Below are 19,801 nucleotides of genomic sequence, written 5' to 3'. Positions count from 1 at the left end.
CGTCAATTTCGATTGATAATTGGTAAATTTACTTAAAATAACTACTGGAAAAAAAATTGAGATTTTCTGTAAGGACATTGCAATAGTTATCTGATTATGTGAAAAAAAAGGCATTTATGTGGGAGGTTTGCTTGAAACTAATTTGCTCGAATTTGGAGATATAAGCTAACCATGCAATCGCTCGAATCAAAATTTGATAAAGTAAAACTATGTTGGTTAATAATAAGCATTAATATATTTATTAACAATAATATGTGACCATATGAATAGACATTATTTAATTTCTAATTTTAAAATTTCAAATCATAAACAAATTAGGGCTTATTTGGTTGTGGCTTTTGTCAACGAGGCCTTTTCAATGCTTAAGTCATATACTAACACAAAAATTATTGAAAAAAGAGAGTATTAATTTTATTTATTCAGGACCTTTGCTTATATGTTTTATGCCCGTTGATTACACTGTCCAAGATTCTTTATCGTGAATGTTGGTGAATTTAGCTTAAAAAATTAGGCCAAATGACTATTTCCCATCCGAGATTGATAAAAGTTTCAAAAAGTCAAATTTTCAATCATTGTCCACTTCTGTTTCTTTAAAATAACTATTTTGTTCTTATATTAAAGTTATAAAAACTGTCATTAATATTTAATATAACTATCAAATTATCATTATATTCTTATACCAGTTTACATTTTTTTATTTTAGACTCTTAAAAGTAAACAAGCTTACTTAACTTTAAATTATTGTATTTTGGCCAATTCTTTAAAAGTATAATTATCATTTCTAAAACTATTGAGAGGTATATTGAAATTTTAAAACACCTTAAAACTTTTTTTTTTCAAAAATTCTGTTAAAAAATTTATTAATACTCCTAATATTTTTAAAAATTACATTTTCCCCTAAAATTTTGAATAGCGAAATAGAAAAACGAGGGAGAAAAGAAAATTAAAAAGAATAAGGGGAAAGAGAGAAAATGGACAAATCTATATAAGATGATCTCATACCTTTCCAATTTACTAAAAAAGCAGATGATGAGTGAGAATTTGGTTTTTTGAAACTTAAAAAATTCTATAAAAGGTTATTTGAATTCAAGAACTATGGATTAGAGACTGATCTGGGCTTGGCCCCCTAGTATGAGTCACATGACTCAATGGATAAATTTTTAATTATATTTGAGTAAATACAACAAGTAATGGTAAAATAGCAAAGACTTACAATAAAACAAGTACAACCTATTGGCAAAAAATGTGGTATTTATTGCAAACATACGACTTGTAAGTGTGTATGTGAAAGATTTGCTAATTAGGGTTCGTATATAAAAGCTGCATAAAAATGAACGTAAAGGTTTGGGTATAATTAAAATGTGTTCTTATTTTGTTTTTCTCTGGTTTCGTAACAGAAGCTTAGGAGCATTGATCGGAGCAATTACAATGGATAAGATAAACAATTGATGGAGCCTTTAGTCGAGAAATTACATAAACAAACAGTTGACATAAAAGTTAAGGGACACAATCAATTTAGGAATTTGTCAATGCATTACTTTTTCCTTTTTCTTTTCAAGATTGAATTATCATTGGTTAAGTACAATCCCCATTACTTATAGACATTTTTCCCAACACTGAATTATTGAAGAAGACATTGTTGAAGATAAAAACATGTTGAATGATAAATTAACGACTGGATTTTATCCAAATTGAGCCTGAACAAGTCCCAACTCAAGATTAATTTGAATTTTAAATGTTTAACTTAAGATTGATTACATTTCAATTATGTTGGAACTTAGTTTGCAAGTAATTTAAATATGAACTTGATCCAAGCTCAAATTTAAATATTCCATTTGATTTAAACTTGATTGATTTATGAAAAAGAGTCTAATCCTTAGTTTAAACCCAATGCATTTGATTCGAGTTGTAATTCTAGTTAAAACAATTTAAATTCAATTCAATTCTACCAAATTATAACTATATCTTCCGTTTAAAAAGGTTGAGAAAACACGACCTCTTTGTTGAGTGAAAGTGGTAATTATAAAACAATAACTTTATTAATATTCAAGAATTACAAAACCACACCAACACACTTTGCAATACTTCTCTTCACTCACTAACACAAAAACATTTACTCACTTGAAAACTAATTCATTAACCGTAAAATTATATGCACAACTTTATATACAAATAATGAAATGTCACTATATGATTGAGTATTGTTTTACTTATAATTTAAAACTATTCAATCACACAGTGATATATAATTGTTTGTACAGAAAGTTATGCACATAGTTTTACTCATTCACTAAACACTCACAAGCTCTTAACACACACACACACACACACAAAGTCTACTTTTGCACTAACTCACAGAAGCACGACCCCTAGCAGTGATACGCTCATATTTTAAAAAAAATCTAATTAACTCGAAATTATTGCATTTTAGCCAACTCTTTAAAAATGTAATTATCATTTCTAAAAATATTAAGAGGTATACTAAAATTTTAAAAATTTCAAAACACCTTAAACCTTTTTTTTTTTTCAAAAATACTGCTAAGAAATTTTATTATGCTCTTAATATTTTTAAAAATTACAATTTGCCCCTAAAATTTTGAATAGTGAAATAGAAAAATGAGGGAGAAATGAAAATTAAAAAGAATAAGGGGGAAAAGAGAAAATAGACAAATCAAATGATTTTATGCCTTTCTAGTTCACCAGCGAAAGCAAATGATGAGTGAGAATTTGGTTCTTTGAAACTTAAATAGTAAAAATTTGTCATTTTAGCAAATCTTATAAGTGAAATATTCTTTTGGAAAAAAAAAGTATTATTTCACTTTTAATATTTGTTTGTATTAATTATTAAATAATCACATAATATTCATGCTAAACCCAATATCATTCAGGAGTAAGTATGACATTCAATTTATAAGACTTGGATCCTCTTAACTTAGTGACTCATTTTGGATGAAAGAAACCTTGCACAAAGCTCAAATACAAATTTGTGGGAGTACCGCATCAATACAAACAATACTTGGTTGGATCTAATACGATCATTGTACTAAGACTACACTTACAAAGTATCTTTGCTTGACCCAGTGCAGTAGACATATAAATTATGAAAAGCTTGTGTGATGGAAAAGCTTGAATTCATTGTCTTTTAGTTACATAGACATATGCACATTATTACATATTGCAATAAGCAAAGAAACTATTACATATAAAGTGATGATCCAAATTCTATATAGGGTTATTTGAATTCAGGAACTATGGTTTAGAGAATGATCTTCTATGTGGGTGCAGGGGCTTGGCCCCCTAGTATGGGTCACATGACTCAATAGATAAATTTTTAATTATATTTAAATAAATACAATAAGTAACAGTAAAATAGCAATGACTTACAGTAAAATAGGTACAATCTATTGGCGGAATAATGTGTTACCCATTGCAAACATGCCACTTGTATACATGTCAAGTATTTGTCAATTGGGGTTCGAATATAAAAGCTGCCTAAAAATGTATGGAAAGGTTTGTATATAAAAGGTGCATTAGAGTGTAAGTAAAAAGTGAGTGAGTGTGCCACAATACAGAAAACAAAATAATCTCTTCTTCACTTTAAATTTTCATCATTCATGGTGAAAATTTCTCCATTTCATACCTGTCTATTTTTTCGTGTTGGACTTCCACATAAATTATGTATTCTTATTTTGTATCATGAGCAATTACAATAAAATAAAATAGACAATTGATGGAGCCTTTAATCGCGAAAGTAATGTGAAAAAAGTCAAGGCAGCTATAATTTTGTTTGTTCACATTAATTTCTCGATGAAAGGCTCATTTTGGAAAACATAAAAGTTATGCCGTGATTAACATGCTGGTCTTCTTCAGCAATGTGAACAAACAATTGACATCCCTTAATCCAAGCAAAATAGCGTCAATTTAGGAGTTTGTCAAGGCATTACTTTTTGAATGAAAACAATTAAAAACATTGTTGAAGAAGACCAACACGCTAATCACGACATTATTTTGAAACGTAAATTTAGGACTGAAGTTTATCTGAATTGAGCCCAAACAAGTCCAAATTTAAGATCAATTTGAATTCAAAAGGTTTAAATCAAGAGTGACTTGATATCAATTAGAGTAGAACTCAGTTAGCAGATAATTTAAATTTGGACTCAATCTAAACTCAAATTTAAGTGTTTAATTTGACTTGAATTCGATTTATTTATGAAAATAAGTCTAATATTTAGTTTAAACCCTTAACGTAACCTCAATTTGTTTGATTCGGGTTACAATTCTAGTTAAAACAACTCAAATTGAATTCAATTCTAATAAATTATGACCGTATCAGTTTAATAGGTTGTAAAAAACATGAACTTTTTTATTATAACGGGTAGAAATAGGGAAAAACTATAATTAAAAAAATATAAAGCAAAGAGAAAAAAATGAAAATGATACATTTTGACTATTTGTTTCATTTAGTTGGGGTTAAGAAAGGAAAGAGTTATAATAAATTAAAAATACAAGGGCAAGAGAAATAAAAATTTTGCGATAGATAGTTGTCTACGTGTTGACCACGGGTAAGTCTTTTGTTAAAGAAGACGAAGACCTTAATTTTCAAAGAATAATCAAAAGGTCCTATTTTCTCAACCCCAAATATAAAGAAAAATGAATTTAGACAGAGAAAGAGTTCAATTTTTCTAAATAATACTTAATTTTATATTAAAAATAAATTTACACATACATTTTATTTATATAGAGGGATTGAGGGGGAAAAAACAAGACAAAAGGAATTAACGTTATTTTTTAAGTATAATTAAGGGTCACTCCCCCTTTTTTTTTCACTTGTTGTGACCATTTTATACATATAATATATTTTATTAAGTTGCTAACTTATTACCCTTCCCACTCCAACTTTGTTCTATGGTTTTGAAACTTAGATCAGATTAGTCATTCAATTTGTTCTTTCAGAACCTGTGGCCTTATCCAATCTAGGTAAGACCGGTTTTTATTTCTATAATTTAACCACTTTGACCAATGATCAAATTGTCTTGGTTTGCTGTTTAATCAATGAGTTAAAGTGAACAACTTTTGGTATATTTATGATTAGATTTTATTTAAATATAATTCGAATTTTATATTTTATTATGTAAAGGTAAATTATTTTAAATATTATTTTTAATGTTGATTTAAAAATAATCTGACCTAAGCATTGAGTAACTAGTCTAACTATCAGTTAATATGAACTCAGCTATTATGCTCAAGCTTGTCTATGGATCAATGACTATTTGGTATATTGTCTAAGAATTCTGACTTTGGATACCCTATATAATATATAACTTTTTATTTTCTTCTCAATCCAAAAATAATTGTATAAAAAGGAAAGAAAATGGAAAGAGCTTGGAGGAAAAGTGTGTGTGTGTATATATCTGAATGTTCATTTCATTTTCCCATCAGCAATTTCCTTTTCTTTTGTTTCTTTAAAAGAAAAAAGATGCGGGCATTCTTCTTCTTCTGCTTCTTCGTCTTACATTTTCAAGTTGTTTGTTCATCCTCTTCTTCATCACAGATACTTTGCTCCCCCGAACAAAGTGTTGCTCTACTTCATTTCAAGAGCAACTTTTCCATTGGTAAATATGCTTATAAGTTTTGCCCCAACTTTGATCAATTTAGGGGGTATCCTAAGACTGAGTCTTGGAAAGAGGGCAGTGATTGCTGTTTGTGGGATGGTGTCACTTGTGATACATTCACTGGACATGTTATTGGCCTCGACCTTAGTTCGAGTTGGCTTGTTGGCCTTGTCCATGAAAATAGCAGCCTCTTCCTCCTCCACCATCTCCAGAGGCTTAATCTTGCTTGCAATGGTTTATTTAGATCGCAAATCTCACCCAACTTTGGTAAGTTCACCAAATTAACACATCTAAACCTTTCTTCCTCAGGTTTGGTTGGCCTAGTTCCCACCGAAATGTTTCTTCTGTCTGATCTTATTTCACTTGATCTCTCCGACAATCTCCTCAGAATGCCCCAACATGGTTTCGATAAGCTCTTGCAAAATTTAACGAAATTAAGATATCTTCATCTTGAAACTGTTGGCATGTCTACTGTTTCAACTGGTTCTTTAGTAAACTTGTCTTCTTCTTTGGTATCCCTCAACCTTAGGTTAACTGGGGTGCAAGGCAGATTTCCAAGTGAAATTTTTCTATTTCCATTTCTCCAGCAGCTAATGTTGTCACTAAATGGAGGGATCGCAGGTAATTTGCCAGAATTTAATAAGAGCAGTCCTCTCAGAGTATTGGATCTCTCTCTCACAAATTTCTCAGGAAAATTACCTGAGACATTCGGCAATCTTATGTACTTAAATTATCTGTCTCTTTCTGTTTGCAATTTCCAAGGGTCACTTCCATCATCACTTGGAAACCTTACAGAAATCACCTCTATGGATTTGTCACGGAACAGTTTTACTGGTCAAGTCCCAACTTCATTATGTAAACTTGTCCAGCTCACTTGGTTATCTCTTACACACAACAATTTTTCTGGAAAATTTCCAAATGTTTTGGGTAATCTTAGTAAATTAGAGACTTTACATCTCTCCGTTAATAATTTCAGTGGTCAGTTGCCAACATCAATATTCAACGTGAATGGACTTCTTTACTTGGACTTTTCTTATAATCAATTTCAAGGTCAATTTCCTAGTAAGATAAGCGGTCTTCCATATCTAGTTGGCATCAAGTTAAAAAATAATCTTCTAAGTGGCAGAGTACCAGCATGGTTGTTTACTCTGCCATCTTTGGTGAGTTTAGATCTTTCCCACAATAAACTCACAGGTCCGATGGAGCAGTTCCAGCACCCTGGTCCAATAATTTATGTTGATTTGAATGATAACGAGATTTGTGGTCCAATTCCAGATTCGATTTTTCAACTTTTGGATCTCATAGTGCTAACACTTGCAAACAATAACTTCAGTGGCAATGTGCAGGTAAAGAAGCTTTCAGAGCTCAAAAATCTGACGCAAATTGATCTTTCATATAATGCGCTTTTGTCAGTAACAGGAAAGGTCATCTTGCCCCAGCTTAATGAAGTCTTTTTATCTTCTTGTAGCTTAACTGCAGTCCCGCTTTTCTTGGGCACTGTAAGTTATTTAAATCTAGACCTTTCCAATAACTCAATCTATGGCCGAATTTCCCAATTGGCGCTTGGAAATTGTTCCAGCTTGTCTTACCTAAATCTGTCACACAATTTACTTACCAGTGTTGAGTACATTTCATCCATGTTCAAGCTTCGAATTCTTGACCTTTCATCCAACTTACTCCAAGGACAACTTGTGGATCTACCATCTAGGCTTACGTTCTTCTCGGCTTCAAACAATGATCTGACAGGAGTGATCCCTCCGTCTTTTTGTAATGGGAGCAGAGTTCTATCTCTTGACTTGTCCCATAATAGCTTAAGTGGAAACATTCCAAAATGTCTTGCGAAGAGCACTGCAGACATCAAGTTTTTGAATTTGGCAATGAACAACTTCCATGGCAGTATAGAATCTCTGACGTTTCCCCATCAATGTGATGTGACAGCTCTTATGCTTAACGACAATCAATTGGAGGGACCATTACCATCGTCTTTGGTTCATTGCCAAGGTCTCGATATCCTTGATGTTGGGAATAACAGGATTAATGATAGCTTTCCAAATTGGTTAGTAAACTTTCAATTTCTTGAAGTACTGATTTTGAGATTTAATCAGTTTCATGGTCCCATTGGCGATTCCAGCACAAGATTTCTCTTCCCTCGGTTAAGAGTACTAGACCTCTCTCACAATCAATTTTCTGGTATTTTACCAGCAAGTTTTTTTAACAATTTTGAAGCTATGAAGAGTGGATACAAGGATGGTGTCAAACTCAATTACTTGCACTCTTTTTTTGGTACATATTATTCAATAACTTTGTTTTTAAAAGGTGTCGAGACCCGGATGGAAAGGATTTTATACACTTTCACATGCATAGATCTTTCCAACAACTTGTTTAAAGGGGAAATTCCAAAGGTATTTGGACAACTCGAGTTACTTAGATTGATTAACTTGTCTCGTAATAGCTTAACTGGTGAAATACCTTTATCATTGAAAAATTTGTCACAACTTGAAGCATTAGATCTCTCTTCCAACCAGCTCATCGGAAAGATTCCTCTGCAATTGACAAGTCTAACATTTCTTTCGGTGTTAAACTTGTCTTACAACCATCTTGTGGGATGCATACCTCAAGGAAATCAATTTGACACATTTCAAAATGATTCCTACATTGGAAATTTGGGCTTGTGTGGATCACCACTGTCAAACAAATGTGACAATGATAAGGCACCACCAACGATAGACGAAGAAGAAAGCAATGCTTCAAGCTGGTTTGATTGGAAAATCGCTTTGATGGGCTACGGATGTGGATTTGTAATTGGCATATCTATTGCTTACATTGTGTTCTCAATAGGAAAACCTCAATTTTTTGTGAGGTTGATTGAAAGAGAGTGTCCAAGAAATGTGAGAAGGCTGAATAGAGGACGTAGAAGAAGAACAAATTAGCAATTGAAAGTTGTTCCTCAATTTTGTAAGTGCTCCAACCCTCTTATTGCTAGATTCTGCTTTTTTTTTTTTTTTCTATTGACAGCTTTATCATAATGAATATAGCTAGATAAAAGACTACTGAATTCAGACTTGTTTTTTTAATTCTCAGACTCTGAAGAGTTGAAGAGTAAGCTGCAATACTCATGTCTCCAAGAAAACTTCAAGCTTTTGTATTAGTGGTAGATTTTTATTTTAGTAGCAATTCAATAAGCGACTCTGTTTCTGCTCCAGACTATTATGCAAGAGATTGCCGTTATAATTCTTGTTTATCATTTGTAAGTATTTGGCAAAATACCAACATTTTTGTTCTCATTTAGTTTTGTGTGTGCACATATTTGTCTTGTTATATGTGTGCACATAGTTGCATTATTATGTGAACATTTGTAAGTGATTTCTCATTCAAGTACAGTTGGCAACTTTTGCCTGTATTCGATTTCGTTGTTTGTTGTCTAGGTGTACTGCTATGATGTGTCACTCCCTACCTCACCCATGCTGAGTATTTAATCTCAAATTTTTTTTATGAGATTCTAGACCTTAATTTACTCTGATTTTGTCAATAATTTTCAGCAGCTTGTTTGGTCAAGATCATATTATTTTGTGCAGTGAGATACTACATCTCCTCTTTGTTTTTCCACTCTTTGTCTTGCGGATTAGCTTAATTATTCATATTGTAGGATACGAAAGTGTGATCAGTGCTTGAAGGGATTTAAAGATCAGAAGTTAAGGGAATTTTAGTTAGAATGTTTATGGGGAGGTAGAACAATAGAGTGGGATACTCATAGTATTTCAAATTTAGGCAATAACTACTGACAATAAGAAAGTCAGGAAATAAATTTAGTAAGCGGGAGTGTTTACTTTGTATGTTGATTTCATCTTTGTATCTGAAAGTTGGGATTATTGTTTAGTGATTTGATTGAGTACGACTTGGTCCTAATCTTAGCTGAACCGTGTAAAAATTGTAGTGTTTACTTTCTAAACAAGTTTTTGTACTTTCAGAATGTGCTGTGAGCATGAAGTGTTAACACTATCGACAGGTCATTTTAAGCTGAAACAACCAAATCAATATCACTCACAAACAGATTTTCATCTTCGAATCCTTGTGTATATATTCTAGAATTTCTTATCAATTGCAAAGGCAAGTTAATTTATCGCTTAGAAAATTCACATTAAAATGATATAACCTGTAATGCAAACAGAATCTTAGATTTTTCATTCATCATGATCTGGCAGACTCATCTTGAACTCTCTTGGAAGCATGAGTCGACTAGGAGGGTGTAGTGATGTGCAGAGAAGAAAGCTGTGCTGAGGAAGAGGTTGGCTGGAAGTTGACTAGGAGCTGACACTGAAGATGGCATGATGTGGCACTGCAACAATGCTTGCCTTGTGAGCTTGTGTTATGATATTTTTGTATTTAGCTTGTTTAAAGCAACATGACAGACAACTAGATAAGACTAGGTGTGTTAGGTGAAAGATTGACTAGAGTTAGTATTAGTTTTTGAGTTAATTGTTACGCTTAAATCAAGCTGAGTAGCAGCTGATTTTGCTAAAAAAAGTTTGATTAGTCGTTGTAATATATATTCACGAGAACGTAATGAAAATGAATAGAACTTTTTTCCTGCAAAATTTTCAGTTTACAACATTAGCATTTTCTCCGTTCTTGCATAATACACACACACACACAGAGATATGTTTATATTTTTGTTTCTGAAACTTCTGGTACACCAACGAAGTGTAGCAAAGAGGACTATCTAAACTCTGAAGAGGAGCCCAAATGCTAATCAATCAATTCCAAACTTAGATTATTATACAGATTTCTGTTGAGGCAAAATGACAGCACTCAGACGTTTCAAATTATCATCTTGTCATCAAAAGTTAAGAATCAACAGCAGTAAGAATCAAATAAAAATTTTACTTTTAGGGTGCAAGAGGTTGCAGTGGGCTAGGTCGATCGTGCAGCCCATCAATAGGGGTGGATACGAATTGGGCTGAGCCCAAACACCCATTGACTCATGTTTGATTCAAATGAAAAAATGTTTGGCTTGAGTTTGTCAAGCCAAAATTAAGGTGGCTCAAGTTTAATTTGATTGAAAAATGATTCAATTCGGTTTAGTTTGAGCTTTACTTGATTTCATAGCTTGAATCAACGGTTTGAATTTATGGCTTGGAGTCGTGGCTTAAGTTCGTGGTTCATTTACAAAACAATGTCGTTTTACCCAAATAATATTCAAAATCACTAATTCGAGCCAAAAATTCAAGTCAAATTGAGCCATCAATTCAAACTATTAACCATGAATTCAAATCGAATCAAGCTGCAAGTTCGGCTAGTTTGAAAAAATAAGCCAAATCCCTCAACTCGCATTCGAATCAAACTTTTGAGCCAAGCTGAATCAGCATGGATCATATCCAACCCTACCCATTGGCCCCATGTGTTCGAATGAGGCCTGCCAAGCAAGCCTTTGTGTTGGGCTGGCCCTAGAGAATTTACAAGTTCAAGGCATGCTCCAGTTAAGGTTTGACTCAAGCTGAACTCGAGCTTGACTTAAGTGCAGCCAAGCTCAAGCTTGAGCTCTTCTCAAAGGTGTTGGAACTCAGCTCATTTGAGAGAAGCCAATCTCAACTCAATGTAAAAACTATAAAATTTTGATGTGTTTTGGTTAAAATGACATCATTTTATTCTATTTGTATCAAATTTTTTAGGCTCATGAGCTTAACGAATTGAACACCCCTAAAGCATGAGCTCGAGCTCAAGTTTGAAAAAATTGAAATCCTATGCTCAAGCTCGTTTGAGTTGAGCTTGTTTCAGGCTCGATTGAACTGAGCTCGAGTTTAAACAAGCTTAGCTTGAATCTAGCCCTAGCTCCAGGGCTTAGGGTCATGGCCCCATAGGCCTTCAATAGGCTAGTCTGTGTGTTTTGGAAAGTCAATCTATTAAATTATAATTTTTAATTAGTTTTTATAAAAATATAATTTTTTAATATTTTTAGGGGGTCTACTCATTGGCCTTATCTCAAGGTCGGGGCATGGCTCACTAAGCTCGTGAGGCATGACTTTCTTTTTTCATGTGGGGCCAACGATTGTTGTGCCAAATTATAGGGATCGGCCCATAGGTCGGCTTGACCCTTTTACACCTTTAGAGGATGCCAACAAATGTTAATTGAGCCACATATTGTGTTATGTGGTAAAACTTTATTTTAAGATGGCCTGATCATAATGAATATAGCTAGCTAATAGACTATTGAAATCATGCTTTGTTTTTTAATTCTCAGACTTCGAAGAGTTGATTATTGCATTGAGGAGGAGTCTTTTGGAGCAGAAGCTGCTGTACTAATGTCTCCAAGAAAACTTCTAGCTTTTGTAAAAATTGTAGATTTAATTTTAGTAGCAATTTCGTAAGCGACTCTGTTTCTGTTTCAGACCATTATGCAAGAGCATATAGTTCTTGTTTATCTTTTGTTAAGCACTTGACAAACCATGAACATTCGTTTTCACACTTGGTTCTTGTGTGCACAACTCTGTCTTGATAATTTTGCACCACATTGATAATTAGATTTGATGACAGTAATTGTAATTGTTGATCAATGTGTGTCTCCCTGGAAAAAAGAGCGCTCAATTAGACTTTCAGGGCACAAATTTTTGGCCTCATATGTGGAAGAATCTCACTTGGTCTTTGTCAATTGCAGCATTCTGCAGCTGTCTTGCACCACATTGATATAGCTTCAAGGACTTCAACTAAAGCAAGTCTAGCACGTCAATTTTGATTGATAATTGGTAAATTTACTAAAAAAACTATTGGAAAAAAATTGAGATTTTCTGTAAGGACATTGCAATAGTTATCTGATTATGTGAAAAAAAAAGGCATTTATGTGGGAGGTTTGCTCGAAACTAATTTGCTCGAATTGGGAGATATATGCTAACCATGCAACCGGTCGAATCAAAATTTGATAGAGTAAAACTATGTTGGCTAATAATAAGTATTAATATATTTATTAACAATAATATGTGATCATATGAATGGACGCCATTTTATTTCTAATTTTAAAATTTCAAATCATAAACAAATCAGTGCTTATTTTAGTCGATGAGGCCTTTTCAATGCTTAAGTCATATACTAAGACAAAAATTATTGAAAAAAGAGAGTATTAATTTTATTTATTCAGGACCTTTGCTTATATGTTTTGGGCCCTTTGATTACACTGTCCATGATTCTTTATCGTGCATGGTGAATTTAGATTAAAAAATTAGGCCAAATGACTATTTTCCACCTGAGATTGATAAAAGTTTCAAAAAAGCCAAATTTTCAATCATTGTCTACTTCTATTTCTTTAAAATAACTATTTTACCTTTATATTAAAGTTATAAAAACTGTTATTAATATTTAATATAAATATCAAATTATCATTATATATTCTTATACCAGTTTAAATTTTTATATTTTAGACTCTTAAAAATAAAAATTCTACTTAACTTTAAATTATTGTATTTTGGCCAGTTCTTTAAAAGTGTAATTATCATTTCTGAAACTATTGAAAAAATTTTAAAAATTTCAAAATATCTTGAAACTTTTTTTTCAAAAATTCTGCTAAAAAATTTTATTAACACTCCTAATATTTTTAAAAATTACATTTGCCCCTAAAATTTTGAATAGTGAAATAGAAAAACAAAGGAGAAAAGAAAATTAAACAGAATAAGGGGAAAGAAAGAAAATAGATAAATCTATATCAAACGATCTCATGCCTTTCCAATTCACTAGCGAAAGTAGATGATGAGTGAGAATTTGGTTATTTGAAACTTAAAAAGTGAAAATTTGTCATTTCAGCAAATCTTAGAAGTGAAATATTCTATTGGAAAAAAAATATTATTGCACTTTTAATATTTCTTTGTATTAATTATTAAATAATCACATAATATTCATGCCACACCCAATATCATTCAGGAGTAAATATGATATTCAATTTATAAGACATGGATCCTCCTAACTTAGTGACTCATTTTGAATGAAAGAAAGCTTGCATAAAGCTCAAATACAAATTTGTGGGAGTACTGCATCAATACAAATAATATTTACTTGGTTGGATCTAATATGATCATTGTACTAAGACTACCATTACAAAGTATCTTTGCTAGACGTAGTGCAGTAGACATATAAAGTATGAAAAGCTTGTGTGATGGAAAAGCTTGAATTCGTTGTCTTTTAGTTACATAGACATATGCACATTATTACATATTGCAATAAGCAAAGAAACTATTTTATATAAAGTGACGATCCAAATTATATAAAAGGTTATTTGAATTCAGGAACTATGGATTAGAGACCGATCTGGGCTTGGCCCCCTAGTATGGGTCACATAACTCAATGGATAAATTTTTAATTATATTTAAGTAAATGCAATAGATAATGGTATAAATGCAATAACTTACAGTAAAATAGGTACAATCTATTGGCGGATAATGTGTTGTCTATTGCAAATATGCGACTTGTATATATGTCAAGTATCTGTCAATTGGGTTTCGAATATAAAAGCTGCCTAAAAATGTATGGAAAGGTTTGTATATAAAAGGTGCATTAGAGTGTAAGTAAAAAGTGAGTGAGTGTGCCGTGATACAGAAAAGAAAATAATCTCTTCTTCATTTTAAAATTTTCTTTGCTCATAGTAAAATTTTGTCCATTTTATGCCTGTCTGTCTATTTTTTTGTTTTGGACTTTCCACATAAATTATGTATTCTTATTTTGTAATTTTCGCAATTACAATGAATAAAATAAACAATTGATGGAGCCTTTAATCGCGAAAGTAATGTGAAAAAAGTCAAGGCATGTTACTTTCTGGAGCTATAATTTTGTTTGTTCACATTAATTTCTCGATGAAAGGCTCATATTGGAAAACATAAAAGTTATGCCGTGATTAACTTGCTGGTCTTCTTCAGCAATGTGAACAAACAATTGACATCCCTTAATCCAAGCAAAATAGCGTCAATTTAGGAGTTTGTCAAGGCATTACTTTTTGAATGAAAACAATTAAAAACATTGTTGAAGAAGACCAACATGCTAATCACGACATCATTTTGAAAGGTAAATTTAAGATTGAATTCTATCTGAATTGAGCCCAAACAAGTCTCGGTTTAAGATCAATTTGAATTCAAAAGGTTTAAATCAAGAGTGACTTGATATCAATTAGATTGGAACTCAGTTAACAAGTAATTTAAATTTGGACTCGATCTGAGCTCAAATTTGAATGTTCAGTTTGATTCAAATTCAATTTGTTTATAAAAATGCAAGTGATACATTTTGACCTTTTTTATTATAACGGGTAGAAATAGGAAAAAAATATAATTAAAAAAATATAAAGCAAAGAAAAAAAAATGAAAATGATACATTTTGACCATTTGTTTCATTTAGTTGGGGTTGAGAAAGGAGGACTTTTCTTTTTATAGAAGGAAGAAAAGGAAAAAAGAGTTACAATAAATTAAAATATTAGGGAAAGATAAATAAAAATTTTGTCGTAGCTATCTGTGCATTAACCACGGGTAAGTCTTTTGTTAAAGAAGACCAAGACTTTAATTTTTAGAGACTAATCAAAAGGTCCTATCTTTTTAACCCCAAATATAAAAAAAAATGAATTTAGACAGAGAAAGAGTTCAATTTTTCTTAATAATACTTAATTTTATATTAAGAATAAATTTACAGTTATATTTTATTTATATAGAGGGATTGAGAGGAAAAAAGTGGTATTTATTGCAAACTTACGACTTGTGAGTGTGTATGTCAAAGATTTGCTAATTAGGGTTCATATATAAAAGCTGCATAAAAATGAACATAAAGGTTTGGGTATAATTAAAGGCCAAACGACTATTTCCCACCCAAAGTATGTTTTTTGTCCAAATGCTCTCCCGTTAACTTTGAAAATCTCATTTACCTATCTATGAGTTATTAAAAAAAACCGTTTCAAGGGTAAAATCATCATTTTATCTGTAATATTAAAAATAAACTTAAATTTAATTTAATTTTTTCGCCCAAACCCTAAAAACTAATAATTTTCCCTCAACCCAAGTTTTCAAAAACAACATTTTTCCCTAAGGTTTCCAAACTTTCAGATTGAATTTTTTGGCAATGACCGACGATCTTTAGGCGACATCTCTTCCTCCCCGACGTCTCCTCTTTCCGACTGTGTGACGTCTTTCCCTCCTAGGCGTTGTCGTCGACGAAGACGATTTATCTTCGTCAGAGACGAAGAAGAGTTGTCTTTGTCGACGACGACGCCACACAACGTTAGAAGATATACGACTAGAAAGAGGACCCGTAGGAGAGGGAGAGTAGGTGTTTGGAGATCGTCAGTCGTCACAAAAAAAATTGGATCTGAAGGTTTGGAAACCTTAGGGGGAAAATGCAGTTTTTGAAAACTTGGGGTGGGGGAAAATTGTTAGTTTTTAGGGTTTTGGGGGGGGGGGGGGGAGAAATGATATGACTAATGGACTCAGTTAATTTTAACAGCCTATAGGTGGGTAAATAAGATTTTCAAAGTTAACAGGGGCTATTTGGAACAAAAGCATACCTTGGGTGGGAAATAGTCCTTTGGCCATAATTAAAATGTGTTCTTATTTTGTTTTTCTCTGGTTTCGTAACAGAAGTTTAGGAGCATTGATCGGAGCAATTACAATGGATAAGATAAACAATTGATGGAGCCTTTAGTCGGGAAATTACATAAACAAACAATTGACATAAAAGTTGAGGGACACAATCAATTTAGGAATTTGTCAATGCATTACTTTTTGCTTTTTCTTTTCAAGATTGAATTATCATTGGTTAAGTACAATCCCCATTACTTATAGACATTTTTCCCAACACTGAATTATCACGGGTCGGGATCAAGTCTTTGCAGATAAAAACATTGTTGAGAAAGACGAACATGTTAATCATGTCTTCATGTTGAATGATAAATTAACGACTGGATTTTATCTGGATTGAGCCCGAGCAAGTCCCAACTCAAGATTAATTTGAATTTAAAATGTTTAACTCAAGATTGATTAGATTTCAATTATATCGGAACTTAGTTTGCAAGTAATTTAAATTTGAACTTGATCCGAACTCAAATTTAAATATTCCATTTGATCTAAACTTGATTGATTTATGAAAAGGAGCCTAATCCTTAGTTTAAGCTCAATGCATTTGATTCGAGTTGTAATTCTAGTTAAAACAATTTTAATCGAATTTAATTCTAACAAATTATACCCATATCTCCCGTTTAAAAGAGTTGAGAAAGCACGACCTCTTTGTTAAGTGAAAGTGGTGATTATAAAACAATAACTTTATTAATATTCAAGAATTACAAAACCACACCAACACACTTTGGAATACTTCTCTTCACTTACTAACACAAAAACATTTACTCACTTGAACACTAATTCATTAATCATAAAATTATATACACAAATAATGATATGTCGCTATATGATTGAATATTATTTTACCTATAATTTAAAACTATTCAATCACATAGTGATATGTAATTGTTTGTATAGAAAGTTATGCACATAGTTTTACTCATTCACTAAACACTCACAAGCTCTTAACACACACACACACTCTACTTTTGCGCTAACTCACAGCAGCACTACTCTTATATCAAAATTACAAAATTATTATTAATACTTAATCTAAATATCAAATTATTAATGTATCCTTACTATTTAAAAATTTATCATTTAGACTCTTAAAAATTTGAAAAGTTTAATCAATTTTAAAATATTACATTTTGGTTAGGTCTTTGAGAGTATAACTGTTATTTTTGAAACTATTGAGAGATCTATTAAAATTTAAAAATTTCAAAAACACCATTCAACTTGTTTTATTTCCATAAAGCCCTAGAAAAATTTTTATTAACACTTCTATTATATTTGAAAATTATTACGGTTTGCCCTAGAAATTTAAAAAGGGAAATAGAAAAATAAAGGGAAAAGAAAAATGAAAAGAATAACAGGAAAGAAGAAAATAGAAAAATCTATATAAAATAGAAAATAAAGAAAAAAGAAAATAGAGAGAAAAATGTTTCCTATATTGAGGAATACATGAAATTCATTAACGGAAGCAGGTGATTGGTACAAATTTGGTTTTTTGAAAGTTAAAGAGCGAGAATTTTATTTCAACAAACTTTGGGTGGGAAACAGTCTTTTGGCAAAAAAATTATTGCCCTTTTTATATTTCTTTTTATTAATGATTAAATAATTACATATTATTCACACACCCTATATCATTAAGGAATAAATGTGAGATTCAATTTATAACTTAATGACTTTTATGAAAGAAAGATTGGATAAAGCTCTTGAATCACAATACTCTGTGATTATGGATTAATATAAGAGAAATAATCATTCTAATAATTCTTGAAACAATCTTGGAATAATCTTAATAATGTCTAGCGATAAATCAAAGATCAAGGAAAAACTTAACATTTTATTTCTTTAATGTGCGTAGACATGAAAAACAAATTCTCTTATATATAATCCTTACTTTGTATTTATGCGTCACATCCAAAAACCAAAAAAAAAAAAACATATTTATATATCCTTATAACAAAGTCGTCAACGTAAAATCATCTCATTTATTATTATTATTTTATAATGTGGTTTGGACATTCAAGACCGTTAAGCCAACAAGAATAAGAGACTTCAGTTGCAGTAAAAGAGAGCATGGTCCCATATAAGAGTGCAGAAATAATTAGGAAAGTTTAAAGCCATGGCAGGAGATGCCTGCCGTGTGAAGAAGCGACTGAGGAAGAAGCCATAATCATATGGTTCTTCGAGCAAGCAGGTGAAATAAAGAAGGATTCGAGACTCAAGGGAAGTCTATTTATGAACTTATCCATCTCACGATTAGATTTGATGACAGTAATTGTAATTGTTGATTATAGTCTATGTCTCCCTAGAAAAAGGAGTGCTCAAGCAGACTTTCAGGGCAAAAATTTTTGGCCCCATATGTGGAAGAAGCTCACTTAGTCTTCGTCAATGGCAGCATTTCGAGGCACTCTTGCACCACATTAATTTAGCTTCAAAGACTTCAACTAAAGCAAGTCTAGCAGGTCAATTTGATTAATAATTACACAAAACTCCACCAATACAATAAATTTATTTGAAGACTTTGAACATTTCAAAAGGTATACATATATATGCTTCAAATTTTGCAATAAAAAATTAAAAGTTATTTCAGTAAATGTAAAACCTCTCCCCAAAGATAAGTTAGAAGATTCCTGCCTAAAAAGCTAGTAAAAATGAATCATTCTTCTTATTATAAACAGAAAATTTTAAATCTTTCTCATTGTAAAATAACTCAATTAAATAAGAATGAGCAAATAGTTGAAATTCCAGGGAAAATAAACGAATCTCAAAGTTTGAAACTTTAAACGTAAACCTGAACAACCAAAGTTATTTAGTAAAACAATGAACTTCTTATAAGCAAATTAAATTATTAAAAAACAGTCATCTAAATTCCTACTACTTCATGCCAGCCATCTAAATTTGTTTTCTGCTATCTTATGTTTTAAGATTTTGAACATTTAATTTCACTTCAATCCTGTAGTGAAAAAACTTGGTTCATTTATTTTCCATGGAATTGAAAATCTTAGTCTATTTAAATGTAGTAGGGCCAGCAAATGGGTACATTACTAATAAAGGTTGGGAAATTGATTAGACAAATAATTGACAAAGTGAAGCTCATTTAGCTTTTTTGAAGTTTCCTATTTTGAGAAAAGTCTCACTCAAGAGAGCTATTAAATTCTTCACGTATTCCTTGGGTTTGAACTTTGAACCTCATCATACTCCAAAGATGAACAATTGAACTTGAAAAACGAGTTGGCTGCAAAGGAATAGCTTGACTGGGTTAAGTGTAGAATCCGCAAAATGTCCCAAGAGGGCTTGGGAATGAAAATTAGACTGTTAAATAATCTGGTGTGGTGGTTGTAGAGCTTGTCACTAGACTCAAGGTTTCACCTGTTCGGTGTGGTGGGTTCTTCCTGAAGGGGCAGCCACCCGGTTGGGGTCTTTTGCCTTCTCCACCCCCAATCAACACAAAAGAAAGAGAGAAAATTGTTGAATTTACTAAAAAAAAGGAAGGAAAAAAAAAAAAAGATTGAGATTTTCTATAAGGACATTGCAATAGTTGTCTGATTAAGTGAAAAAAAAAAATCCAGCTATGTCAGAGGTTTGCCTGAAACTAATTTGCTCAAAATG

The 19,801-nt window shown here is 31.7% G+C and overlaps 1 protein-coding gene across 1 annotated transcript; it reads left to right on the top strand.

Annotated features, from left to right (window-relative positions):
* Positions 1-5,947: 5,947 nt before the first annotated feature.
* Positions 5,948-8,542, top strand: LOC123207102 (receptor-like protein 54). The gene has a single exon (XM_044624355.1). The coding sequence runs from the start codon at positions 5,948-5,950 to the stop codon at positions 8,540-8,542; it is 2,595 nt and encodes an 864-aa protein (XP_044480290.1).
* Positions 8,543-19,801: the final 11,259 nt, after the last annotated feature.

The sequence above is a fragment of the Mangifera indica genome, unplaced genomic scaffold, assembly GCF_011075055.1.
Source record: "Mangifera indica cultivar Alphonso unplaced genomic scaffold, CATAS_Mindica_2.1 Un_0059, whole genome shotgun sequence".
Classification (NCBI taxonomy): domain Eukaryota; kingdom Viridiplantae; phylum Streptophyta; class Magnoliopsida; order Sapindales; family Anacardiaceae; genus Mangifera; species Mangifera indica.
This window is presented reverse-complemented; position numbering and strand designations above follow the sequence as displayed.

What these genes read in the sequence shown, in the direction of transcription:
- LOC123207102 (XM_044624355.1), top strand. Translation starts at nt 5,948, where the DNA reads ATGTTTCTTCTGTCTGATCTTATTTCACTTGATCTCTCCGACAATCTC.